The sequence below is a fragment of the Piliocolobus tephrosceles genome, chromosome 10 (genome assembly GCF_002776525.5).
Source record: "Piliocolobus tephrosceles isolate RC106 chromosome 10, ASM277652v3, whole genome shotgun sequence".
NCBI lineage: Eukaryota > Metazoa > Chordata > Mammalia > Primates > Cercopithecidae > Piliocolobus > Piliocolobus tephrosceles.
The window spans coordinates 75544350-75557482 of record NC_045443.1 but is presented as its reverse complement, the minus strand read 5'-3'; the positions used below and the strand labels follow the sequence as shown (position 1 = coordinate 75557482).

Below are 13133 nucleotides of genomic sequence, written 5' to 3'. Positions count from 1 at the left end.
GTGTAGATATAGAACACTTTTATTAAAACAGAAAGGGCTACTGGACACTGGTAGACTAGTAATCTGGTTTTCCTTAAACTTATGAACCTTTTCTTGAAGAATACATTTTTCATAAAACAACTTCAGTACTGGGATATACGATACTTGTACATATTTATGGGGTGCATGTGGTATTACACAAACATACAACGTATAATGATCAAATCTGGGTAAGTGGAATATCCCATTCTTCATTTAAGAAGAGTATCATTTCTTCCTGTTAGGAACATTCCAAATCTTCTTTTCTGGCTATTTTGAAATATACAATAAATTATTGTTAACAATAGTCACTCTATTGTGCTACCAATCACTAGACTTTATTTCTTCTAACGGTATTTTTCTTTTTCTTTTTCTTTTTTTTAGCTTTTCTTAGGTTTCATAAAGGTAGTTTTATCCAAATATTAATTATTGTACATATTTAGAATAAAATGATAATGATGCTACGTCTTTTGATGTTACACATAGATCTAAATGGCAATGGTTTAAATCAGAATACAATTCCCCAACAAACGGCAGTGCTGGCCCAACAGGAGGAACACTAAGTCTTAATATATTTCTTTTATGTGTTTTTTCCATGCATGTTTATACATTCCTCACTTTATCCATTTGCATAAAAAGTATATTTACCTAAACACTAATAGTGATATCTTAATTTCCGGAAGCTACGGGCAATTTTAATCATTGAAAGGAGAAATAAGAAAAATATTATCTCTGCCAATAACAGTCTGATTTTGAATGACTATGTAAGGGAGTAAATATATGAGATTAACCTATAAACAGAAGGTCCAAACAAACATTTGAACTTAATGAAAATGAGTGAAAAAATTATTGCCCATGATGCTCAGTTAATCAGTGACAGCAGAGGCTATGAACTTTTCATGAACCTTACAATACAGGATTAAGGCTTATTCATAGTACTCAAGTCTCACTGAGATTCAGTAGGCTGCTTTTAAATATACTTCACTGTTAACCTAGCTCTGAAATGACTCACTCATAAAACATAACTTCCTGTAAGCTACTTTTTAAAAAGGATAGAACTGTATTTAACAAACAGAAAAGCTCTCCTTGTCAAAAATGAATTATAATTTCACACATTTGCAAAAGAACTTGAAACACTGGTATTTTTCTCTTAATAAATAAAGTTTCTGCCCAAGTGTGCTGGCTTACACCTGCAATCCCAGCACTTGGGGAGGCCAAAGCAGGAGGAATTGCTTGAGACCATGGGTATTGATCAGCCCAGGCAACATAGCAATGACCTTGTCTCTACAACAATTTAAAAATTAGCTGGGCATGGTAGTGCGTGCCTGTAGTCCTAGCTACCTGATAGGCTGAGGCAGAAGGATAACTTGAATCCAGGAGTTCAAGGCTGCAATGAGCTATGATTGTGTCATTGTACTCCAGCCTGGGTGATAAAGCAAGACCTCGACTCCAAAAATAAATAAATAAATAAATAAAATAAAATAAAAATAAAAATTTTAAAAAATCACACTCTTTCAAAAGGCGTATTTAAAAAAACATCTCTGGTTCTTTTATGCTTTTACCCTTTATCCTTCATGCTTTTACCCTTCAATAATTCTCTCAACAATAAACTTAAAAATAAAAAATGAGGAGAAAATACTATAGAACAATTAACAGTTATGGCTCAGAGAACAAAACATGGACAACTTGTCATTATTAAAATGATAGTATAGCAGACTACATGGTTTCAGAGACTCCAAGTCATACCTCAATAGGTTTTATGAAATTGAATTCTATATCCACTCATTGATTATAATGAGTGCACAAAAGCCAAATGAAAGCACATGTAAGTGACCAAAGAATGGCTGGTGGAGCATCTGGCACATTCTTGGGTATTGGGCAGCTTAAAGTATGCCCTTATTTCACTACACAACTCCTGTGTACAAGTCATATATGAATGTGATCTCTTCACAGTAACGTGATCTATTTCATCATCTGTGTGCATGGCAAAAGCACAAGCTTTTTCTTAACAGCCATTACTTACTGTAGAGTAAAGAGAAGAAGTGCTGGACACCAGTGATAATGAAGAGCCATGAACTGGAGAAAACAAAGAGAACAATAGAGTTAAAATAATGAGATCTACTAAAAAACCCCAGCCTTTACAGAAAAAGTAAAGAACAGGTGGTTAGGGAAATTAAGTAATAGCAACTGACTATAAGATTCTGAGAACCAGCCTGCTATAAATTTTTGGCAATCAGGACATTGAGACATGGGAGAGCCCCATTCATACTCCCTAAAGTACCTCAGTTGCCAAGTTATTAGACAGAAGTCTACAAGCATGAGCCCTACCAGCCTGTTTCGTACACATTGAAAGCTACGGTAAATTCCCATATAATAAATAGAATAGCATGGAAACCCAAACTAAAGTTGCCATAAACTTTTAAACTTTAAAAAACATATGTACTTTATTTATTTCATTTGTGTCCAACAAAGGTCCATTTTCAGATTTTTTCCCCCATATAATTACAGGGAAATAAGTACTTTTATCTAACGTATTATTACAACATTATCTGTGATGCATTAATCATACTCTTATAAATGTGGAATTACTGTTCCTTTACTAATTTTAGTAAGAGAAAAATACTCTTTTTTTTCAAGGTGGTGTCTCAGAGAAATTGAGAATGGAAATGTCACACTGGCTTTTATCTATTTCAAATACCATTATAAACATTGGGCATTCTGCTTTATACTTCTGTACTTCCAATGTACTAAACCCAAAAGGTGGATAAAATGGTGCTGAATAATATTTGCAGAAAAGTTTATCCTCTTTTTACTATGGAGTAGTATGGTTATTTCTGCTCATTGTACATTAAACAAACATTAGTTAAGCATGAACAATGTGACAAGCTGTTGCTAGACCCTGAAACTACAAAAATAAATAAGATAAAATCCCAAAATCTCAAAAAGAAGATATAATGTAAAAGCTATTTACAATAGAGTACTATGAATGCTACTGAGATCAATATGGTGGGTACTACAAGGGCATATGGGAGGTGCTTAAGACCTGATCAGGAGAGGACTGGAATAGCTGCACTAGGTTTGTGGCAACATGGATGAAAACAAGGGGATGGAATTGAAGGATACCAGGAAGAACCTTTTTAAAACTCAGTATATAGATGTGGTCAAAAGAGGAATAAAGAACAACCCCCAGTTTTCTAACTTGGGCAAAGCTACTACTCTATGTGATGTGCAAAATGTTGGTATTTGAGTCAATTATTAAAAAAAAAAAATTCTTTCAATCTCTAATAATACCCTCATAAACTAAAGTGTTACCCTGATGTACCAGAAGAAAGGTAAACAATTAATCAGGTGATCTCATTCTCATTCTTTTTGTTTATGACCTTAGAACATGTGGCTCAGTCTCTTCATCTGTCAGTGTGAGCATTAGGTAGGATATCAATAAAGTCACTTCAATCTAGTTCAATAAGTCTTGAATCTAGATCACCATTTAAGAACTAGAATAGGTCAGTATTCAATGCATGAGCACAAAAAAGCCATCTTGCCCACTTAGGCTAGCTTTCAGAAATTCAGATTATTTAATCCTCATACATTGAAGGCCAGAATTTCCCAGAGTATATAAAAATCACTTTATTTGTAAATGCTGCACTCTAGAAAGCCATCTGTATGCTTACCAAATTATTTAAAAAGTATTATAAGAAGCCTATCTGTGACGAGAGCAACAGAACCATTTCAGAAAGCAGTGTCCTCACATTTGAGAATAATTGTGTTGTCTGTCTACACGGCAACAATCAGTGGAGTCACTGGATATAATTCACTGTCTGTCATAGTGAACTTAGTGGTTTGGTTAATATTGCAAAAGGCAATGACAACTCTTCTCTACTGATTTAGTGCCAGTATATTAAATCCATAGTGGTGACCTGAAAAACACGAGTCAATTTTCATTGCTGCCTAAATTCTCAGTCAGAAGATACTTTAAAAAAGAAGGTAGGAAGGGAAAAGATAATGGAACAGAATTGTTCTTTACTCTCATATTTCATCCTTGTGACAAATCTATGAAGTTACAGATGCAGAACTTAGGGCTAAGAAAGTTAAGAAACTTGCCTAAATTTACACCACAAATAAATGGATGGCAAAAGGATTAAACTCTGGTATATCTTAAGATTTGGAGACCTTTCTTTTAAACATAATTATTAAGGTTAATAATTTCATTCTAATCAATTGGAATTTTATGTTTAGTTTTATTTTATCCTCAGCTGAAATGCTTTATAATATGTATGCTGTAAGTTTTCTTTATGGATACTAAAAAAAAATTCATTAAATCAAAGAGAAAAGTCTCTCAAATTTTGTTAAATTTGACATTTGAGCTTCTAAAGTTTAGAAAAATATTTATATTTGAGCATCAACTCAGCTTCCTGAGGTTTTCAAGCTGATTTATTTAGAGTGTTTACATAGAACTATATAACTATAAAGATATTTATTAGGTTAGGTGACAATTTTATTGCCATTGGATAAAGAAATAATGACTTATAAGCAAAAACGTAGGTACAATATGAATTCTAAAATGATATAACAAAAAATTAGCACCAGAGGGAATTTCTGGGAATGTAAATCATCAACATGTGGTATTTTCATAAAATAATGTTTCTGGTTTGCGTGTCTTTATGGCTCTTTAACCGAAATGTCAAACAAAACATTTGCTCTGATATTTGATGCACCTGGGAAAATAGTTTCTATGTATATTTCTGTATTGGAAAAGTAGATTTAGTCTAAACTCTTCTACAGCCAAGTATTAATCTAAACAAATTCTGCCATATTTCCAAATGCATAAATAAATAGAAGATAATACAGAATAAAACTTCTTCAAGCTTCTAGTTTCCCAAATGATAATTACACTAATTTATATTCCTCTTCAGAAATCTTTGTGATGTGAGTGATTCGATGGTTTCCCTCTCAGGGTTTAAATAAAGTGATTTCATTTTTATTCCCCCCCAACACTTACCTTCTTCCATGCTGTCTCTGAATGAGCCTGAATGACTGATGGCACGAGGTCTTTCCTCCAGAGAAGTGGCACTCCCACAAAGCTGGGAGTCATCATAGAGATCGAAGGAAGAGTCTTGGGCTGGGATGCTATTTGAGCGCATCATGCTGGGCCCAGGAAGGTTAAATTGAGATAAATTTGTTGGGCTCACTGAAAAACAAAGCACACAGAGCCTATTACTCTGAAGCTTGAAAGATGAAAATAGCAGGTTGATAGAAAGTAAGAACATGATCCCAATTCTTATGAAAACATGAATGTATAGTGAGTCCCTACTTAAGGTAAGAGTCTGCCTCTGAAATATCCAATAACAGATCCCACTGAGTCCCTCTTTTCCTCTGGCACTTTCATGGCAGGCCTTATGCCAATTTCTAAAGCAACAGTACACAAAACCAACAAGTCACCTCTACTGCTCTTGCTAGAAATGTAATAACATGGTATTTTCTGCTACCTGTTATGAAGAAAAGATGGTCTTTCTAGAGTTTTCGGTTTTCTCTTAAAAAATAATCATCACTTTAATGGAAAAAGCAACACCAAAAATAAAGCAAAATATAAAACATCTAAATTTCCCAAGAAGGGTTTTTAATGCTTCCAGGTAAATACTCTCAGTCATTTCAAGCTCTTAATTGATGTAACTTCATGATTAGGACCATCATTATTATCAAAGTTAGGTTATAAGGAGATAGCATGTAATAAACATTTTTATAACTAAACACAATGCCATAAGGTTAATTATATGAAATGATTTTCTACTCAGTTTAAGATGAGCATATCACGATGAGATGGTCAAAAGTCGCAAACAAGTTATATTTCCAAAGAAGTATCTTAAGATCTTAAGTATGTAATTTTTAATAAGAATTTCTTTTCTTTCCTTTTTTTTTTTTTTTTTTTTGAGACGGAGTCTTGCTCTGTCGCCCAGGCTGGAGTGCAGTGGCGCAATCTCGCTCACTGCAAGCTCCGCCTCCCGGGTTCACGCCATTCTCCTGCCTCAGCCTCCCGAGTAGCTGGGACTACAGGCGCCTGCCACCACACCCGGCTAATTTTTTGTATCTTTAGTAGAGATGGGGTTTCACCGTGTTAGCCAAGATGGTCTCAATCTCCTGACCTCATGATCCGCCCACCTCGGCCTCCCAAAGTGCTGGGATTACAGGCATGAGCCACCGAGCCTGGCCAAGAATTTATTTTCTTATTGCTTATTGCCAAATAGTCCTCATCTGGTAGTCATCAATTTAAGGAAATATTTGGTTGATTGTATGTATAACTGCATTGGAAAACAATACCGTTGTGAAATTTGGAATAAAAGCAAAGCAGAATAATTGTGAAAGACATTCTAAATGTTCATATTTAAGAAAAGCAAGTTTGTTACTGGTATATGAGAAAGAAGGCAGGAGCCTCTTAAGATATAAAGAGAACTACTGAGTATTTCCAAAACTTTGGGGAATCTGTCTGTGGCTTAGAGTTGTTCTGACATCACTTCAAAATTTACTAAGTTTTTTCTTTGACACAGGCACTAAACTTCTTCTTCATACAAGTACTGGCTCTCTAAACAATGTAAAACAGAAAAAGTATACCCAGAGGATACTGGAGATAAGTATCTCATATTTGGAAGGCACTGTGCTTGATAATTCTGATATTAACTGAATTAACACACAGAACAACTCTCTGATAGAGCCAGTTATTGACTGGAGTAAAAGGAAGCATAGGACTAAGAATCACATATTTAAGATGTAATGGAAAAGGAAAAAAATACAAATCTGCAAAGTGCACAATCTATTGGAAAAAAAAAGAAGAAAGGATGGAAAGAAGAAAAAAGTAAAAAAGGGAGATGGAGAGGATCTGCCTATTTTTCAAGAACATTCCTTCAGCCTGCAGTGACCATTAGTACCATTTCGGTCTGATTAGTGACAACAGCCAGTAGGCACACTGTAGGACATTCAAGACTTAAAATGTTTATGTTTAAGGTGGCAAGATTGGGGTAAGTCACCCTATTCTTGGCTCACAGTATGAATGTACTCTTGTGTAAATTAATGAAGTATTAAACAAATTTGCAAGGGCGTCATTTTAGTATACGTATCTATAGGGTTAGAAGGATATTTTATTTGCTTTTTGGCTTTGTATAATTCTTACCTAAATGATTGCAGAGATGTCCAAGTGAAGTGTACTTCTACAATTTCAATACATAATACTTAGCTCTATCAAGATGAAACATTAATGAGGATTAGGATAGATTTTAAAGGGAATAGTTTGCATTTACGAACACTTTTGATAGCTTCTCCATCAGAAATTACACCCAACTGCTTAAGAGTGTTCAATTAAGTTCATAACTATGACAGATCTGGTTTTAGATGTTGTAGTTGAATAGAAGGAAAAATATGACACAGTCTCTGATTTCAAGAGTAGCCAGTAGGGCAGATGTCTGAAGAAGGAGAAAAGTTAATATGTAAAATAGAACAGGAGAAACTATACAACAGAAAACAAATGTAACACAGACAAAGAGAACTTTTCGAATGGAACACAAATTGGTAAAGATCTTCTAGTGGTAGTTTTGCTTTCCATCTGCTTTGGGCAAATAACCCAATCACTACCCTTCAATTATTTTATGAACAAACAATGGAAGAATAAAAGGCCTGTAAGATCCATTAGAAGCCAAGAGGCACACAAAAATTTCTAAATGAAAGAGAAACCCATGTGGCAATGTATCAGGAAAAAGAGGGCTACCAACTTTGTCTTAAATTGCATTTGCATAGCCAAGCCATTAATCTTTTATTAAGATTATATATTTATTTGTAGTAACTTGAGGAAACCAGCATCTAATATAAATGTGGACTGGGTTTTTATGATATTATTAAATACTATTATTTTGAGACAGGGTCTCACTCTGTCTCCCAGGCTAGAGTATGCAGTGCCACGATCATAGCTCACTGTAGCCTCTAACTCCTGGACAAGGGATCCTCTTGCCCCAGTGTCCTGAGTGCTGCTGGTATTACAGGCATGATCCAATGTGTCTGGCTGGACTGGGTTTTTAAATAACCGCAAGTCACTCTCTACCTTTGCATCTATAGCTAGACATTAACTAGTGAGTTTATTATACTGTTTTACACATGAAGAGCTGTCTTATGCAATCTAACTTTGACTTATTTTGTAGAATCTGGAAATATATAACTAGGAACAATATGTGAAGATTCAGGAAAATTTGATCTCTTAAAGAAAGAATTCCAAAAGTGTTATTTCTAGATTTTAGTAGTTTCTGTCATTGGTGGGTTTAAAGAAGAAGCTAGAGATGTCACAAAATTTTACATAAGAGATGAAGGGTTGAACCAGATGTGGTCTCTTCTGACTGTGAGATTCTATGCTTCCTAAAGAATAGAAGACAGGAGTTTATTCTGAGAAGGTTGAAGGGTGAGCACGAAGACGGGAAATGATTCAAGGTAGAGGAAGGCTTGAGTACAAAAGCATAGAAACTGTTCCTATGCAAAGGTGTAACAATCACTGTATGCAAAAGGATCCATCTAATTTAGAGAATATTAGATGGATATTAGAAGTGACAGGTTGACATTAATGTCCCTGCATGTAACCCTTGTGTCAAGGTGAAAAATGCATCTGAGAAATTGTTATCACTCACGGGGGCATGACAATGAGTCTCACCAGGTGATGAGAGGGCTCACAAGAACTATGACTTCTGTTTCTCTTCTATTTAGAAATTCTTGTGTGTCTCCTGGCTTTGAATGGATCTTAGAGGCCTTTTATTCTTTCATTTTTTATTCATAAAAAAAACTGAAGGGTAGTGGTTGGGTTATTTGACCAAATGAAGTTTCATCCAAAGACTCTTTGATTTATGTAAGTTATATTTTGCTATTCTTTCTTGAATGGGAATGATTGCTACTAGGGCTAGCACACTGGGAATGACACACAAACGATAGTTTACTGTGGCAGTAGCTCACAGTAGTCTACTAAATATGACATATTGTAGTGATCTTAATTTTCTACTATATGTTGTGATTTTTTACAGTAATATTTTGAAAAATTTTATATATTAACACATTTTAATTGGTAGAAAGAATAAAGGAAACATGAATACCACAACTTTTGAACATTAATAATAATCCTGTATCTTACTTATTGTTCAGAAAAGATAATGGTCAAATGAAAAATGCGTGATGTTAAAAGACAACAAGAGGACATATTCAAGGTAATTACATATATATATATAATTTAATAATAAAGTAACTTTAATTTATGATTGCATTTTAAGAGTACTCATTTTCTTGCCCAATCAAGAGGTTCACGTGAACTATAAATACAATAAAAACTCTTTACATATTACATTTTTGAAATTAGTCATTTTTTCCACTCTGAAACAAAACAGCAGAAAGGTCTCAAAATGCCTCATTTGAAGTCATATGTGCTTCTAAGATCTGGGGAGGTACATGAGAGTGCGTTGACACGGATAGGAATATCTTCTTTTATACCTCCCAATGGGTAAAAATGTTGAGACATAAGGGAGTCAACAGAGTAAGATCAATTTCAAATCTACTGCAATTGTCTACAGTTAAAAAAGCTTCAGCAAGGACAATGTCCCTGAAAATGAGAGACAGATATAGGAGATATTCTGAAGATAAAATCACAGTATCCTGTCTACTGAAAATGTACAATATGAAGAGCACAGTTTCAAGTAAGACTATTGATTACACAGATTTTGCACTAGAGTAGAGAGAAGGATGATACTTGAAATTATAAGACAAATAGAAGAAAAGAACTCAAGAAAAGACTTTGATATGAGGTGGCTATATGGTCTAGCACACTGATGGGATTTTAGTTTCAGAACTGAAAAAGGTCTCAGACAGAAAGTGAAATGTTGATTTGAGAGATCAGAAGTAAAGTTGTGAATGAGAACACAGAAAAAGGATTCAGGATAAAAAAAGTCTAAAGGAAAAACAACTTGGTAAACACATAAATGTAAGGAGGAGAGGGAGAATGAATTACATTGCCCAAGGTTTGCACCTAATACCTGGAACAATTATTAATATAGTCCCATTCACTCTCAAAAGTGACCTTGTGTCTACAACAAATGATACAGCTTTGTTAAGATAAGCAACCCCAGGAGAAAGAATTGTAGTTGGAAAAGTATGAAGAGAATCAAGAGGGCAGTGTCACTTAAGACATGGCCTGTCTGATACAGTTGAGATATCTCTGATATAAACCACAATAGATTAAGGGGGGAAACCCACATCCTAGAAAGGTAAACTTGACCTTTCAGACTGGGTTTCTATAGCAATGAAATGTAAGGGATCTATTTGATCAGTGGTTTTCTAATTATTCAGAATATTAAACCTCTACAGAGAGCTTTGTTATCAGTAAAAGTATAATTCACATTTCATTTATTAATTGTGTTTTAACTGTGAAAACTACGTAATAAAATACATTCCCAAGTGTGCTATAGAATCACTCATTTTTTAACACATTGTGACCATGGACATGTCGGCTTCAGTTGCCATGTTAATTTTAATGTATGCAAATCTTAGAATAAACTTATCTTTGCAAAAATATTTGACATTCGTGGTAAACGAGACTTTGATAAAAATCTCATAGTTTTATGCTAGTCTTTTAAAAATACAACCTGTGAATGTCTTTCACAAAATTCTGTGGTTACTGTCTTGTGAATTACTACTCAATTAAATGTAGACAAAACTCAGGCATATGTGATGAATGCTACTCTATGATAGTGTGAAACATGCTTTCCAACAAAAATAATGATTTGGCAGAATCTATCAAGTCTTACACACGTCTCCATCTTTATATACACTATATCCATCATTCTTTACAATATGACCTACGTACTATGTATCCATTCAAGAGATAACAAAATTAGTTTAAATGACTTCACCAATGTCAGACATAGTAAGTGGTGAGTCTTTTTGCTCCTAAAGAATAATGAAGGTGGATCTAATCAGAATAATAATGGTGAGGAAAAATAGAATAAGGAGTCAACTAATCAAATTAATGTCAATTAATGAAAAGAATTGATAGGAGACATGAAGTACTTAGCAAGCTTATAGCATTTTAGGTGATTTGGGTGTGTTTTAGATGTTGTATAAAACTATTTTGTCTCATATTCCTATGACCTACACATACATTTTAAATTCATTTTTTGAAGTTAAGGTGTTAGGCTTTTTACTCGTTAAAAAAATCAGCTGCAACTTAAAGTAAATAAAATCTATACATTCCTTGGCATTATAGGCAAACACTCTTATCACTATTATATTGTTAGGAAACAAAAGCTTGGTGTTTGATATGAAATCATTAGCTTATATGAAACCATGACCAAAATAATTGTTTTCAATTGCTAAAAGCCCTACTCAATACAGTGGGAAGGGTTGCAATAGAAAAGACAAAGCCTTGAGTCTTGTCCTGGCTGAAAGTTGGAAAGTCCAACTAATTGAAAAATGTGAATCTTCTATAGGTACATGATTAGAATTTTTTTTCCAGTGAAAAGAGAAAAAGTAATGAGGCCCTTGGAACCCTTGGCTTGGGAGAAGGGAAGAAGAAGGAGACACTTGAGGACCCAAGGTGCTTCTCTGTGGAGATGTGGTCCATGGGTGCAGGAGCCCTTGGAGGCTGCCGCCTTGGCACTGCTGCTGGCCAACACAGATGTATTTTTGTCCAAGCCCTGGAAAGAGGTGCTGGAGTACCTGGAGAATATAGACCTGAAAACACTGGAGAAGTAACCAATGACTTTCAAAGCAAAGGAGCTATGGCGGGGAAGAATGGAATTGTGATTGTGGTTGTACCAGGCTGTTTTCTCTGGCAAGAGGGGCCTGCAGACCTGTCGTTCCTCAACCCAAGTTGGACGAGCTGGGTGTCCCCCTCTATGCAGTTGTTAATGAGCAGGTCAGGACTGACATAAAGTTTTTCCAAACTTGTTTCAAAAGAGAAATCCTCCTGGATGATAATAAAAAGTTCTATGGTCTACAAAGACAGAAAAGATGATGCTTATGGGATTTAGCCCTCTGGGAACATGGTACAACTACTTCCAGCCTGGAATTGAGGCTTCCCTGGAAACCTGGAAACCCAAGGCTTCATCCTCAGGGGAGTTTTTGTGGTGGGATCAGGACAGCAGGGAATTCCCGAACATGGAGAAAAAGAATATGGAGACAAAGTAAACTCACTTTCTGTTCTGGAAGCTGCTAGGAAGATCAAACCAGAGACTTTGGCCTCAGAGAAAAAAATGATTGCATGAAACTGCCCAACTCAGAGAAACTGTGGGCATTCATTCACCTGTGTTCATGGAATGTGTTGTCCCCATTTGTGTCCCTAAGGAGTTAGAAACCTGCATTTATCTTATTCTCAGTATGACTTATTAACATATTTTAACATTATACTCTGTTTAGGCCCAGTAAGGCAAAATAGTCCCAAAACAAGACTGGCAAAAAGCTAAGAAAGCAGTGAAGGTTATTCAGCTGAAAAAATACAAGGCTCAAAATTGACTGTTGTGCCTCATTACAAATGTGTATGGTGTTTGAGTTCTGTTATTTGAAATTATGTTCATTTTCAGGTCTTCAAAAATCTAACAAAACTTGATGATTGACTTGAAGATTAGAGAATGTAAGGTTTTCGCTTGTGTGTTTTCTATTGCTAATTTTTTATATAATGTCAAAGTAGTACTTTCATGATGGAATTGACGTACTCTGGGATTGTTTGACAAAGGTAAATTATAAAGATCAAAACTCCTCTTTATGTACAAGTTTTTCTGATAAACTAATGATAAAAATATTTACCATAAAAATAATGAGAACACTTTATATGTGACTTTATAGAAGATAAACCGATTTTTAAAGTCATTGAATCTATTAAATGGTATCTGGCATATTGAGCTTTCTTTAATTATTTTGTTACTCAGAGTGTTTTCAATGACATTTTATGCATATTATTTTATACTGTATATAAATGATGCTAAATACAAAGTAACCCAATGACTGTGTTGGTAATTTGTTTTTCATTGTATCTATCTGAAAACGTTCAGAGTATGGTCTTAACAGAAATTCTTGTATGCATTTTAAGGAGTTTTAATTTTAACAATGTT

The 13133-nt window shown here is 34.6% G+C and overlaps 1 protein-coding gene and 1 pseudogene across 2 annotated transcripts in view; one reads left to right on the top strand and one right to left on the bottom strand.

Moving 5' to 3' along the window:
* The window catches only part of NAV3 (neuron navigator 3), a 374287-nt gene that overhangs the window by 70604 nt on the left and 290550 nt on the right, over positions 1-13133 (bottom strand). For both annotated transcript variants that reach the window (XM_023194757.3, XM_023195381.3), the window contains exons 19-20: positions 5018-5206; positions 2042-2094 (exon numbers count right to left, since the gene is read on the bottom strand). In XM_023194757.3, the coding sequence (XP_023050525.2) occupies positions 2042-2094; positions 5018-5206 (242 nt within the window). The remainder of the gene's footprint in view (positions 1-2041; positions 2095-5017; positions 5207-13133) is intronic.
* LOC111544138 lies at positions 9211-12290 on the top strand (annotated as a pseudogene).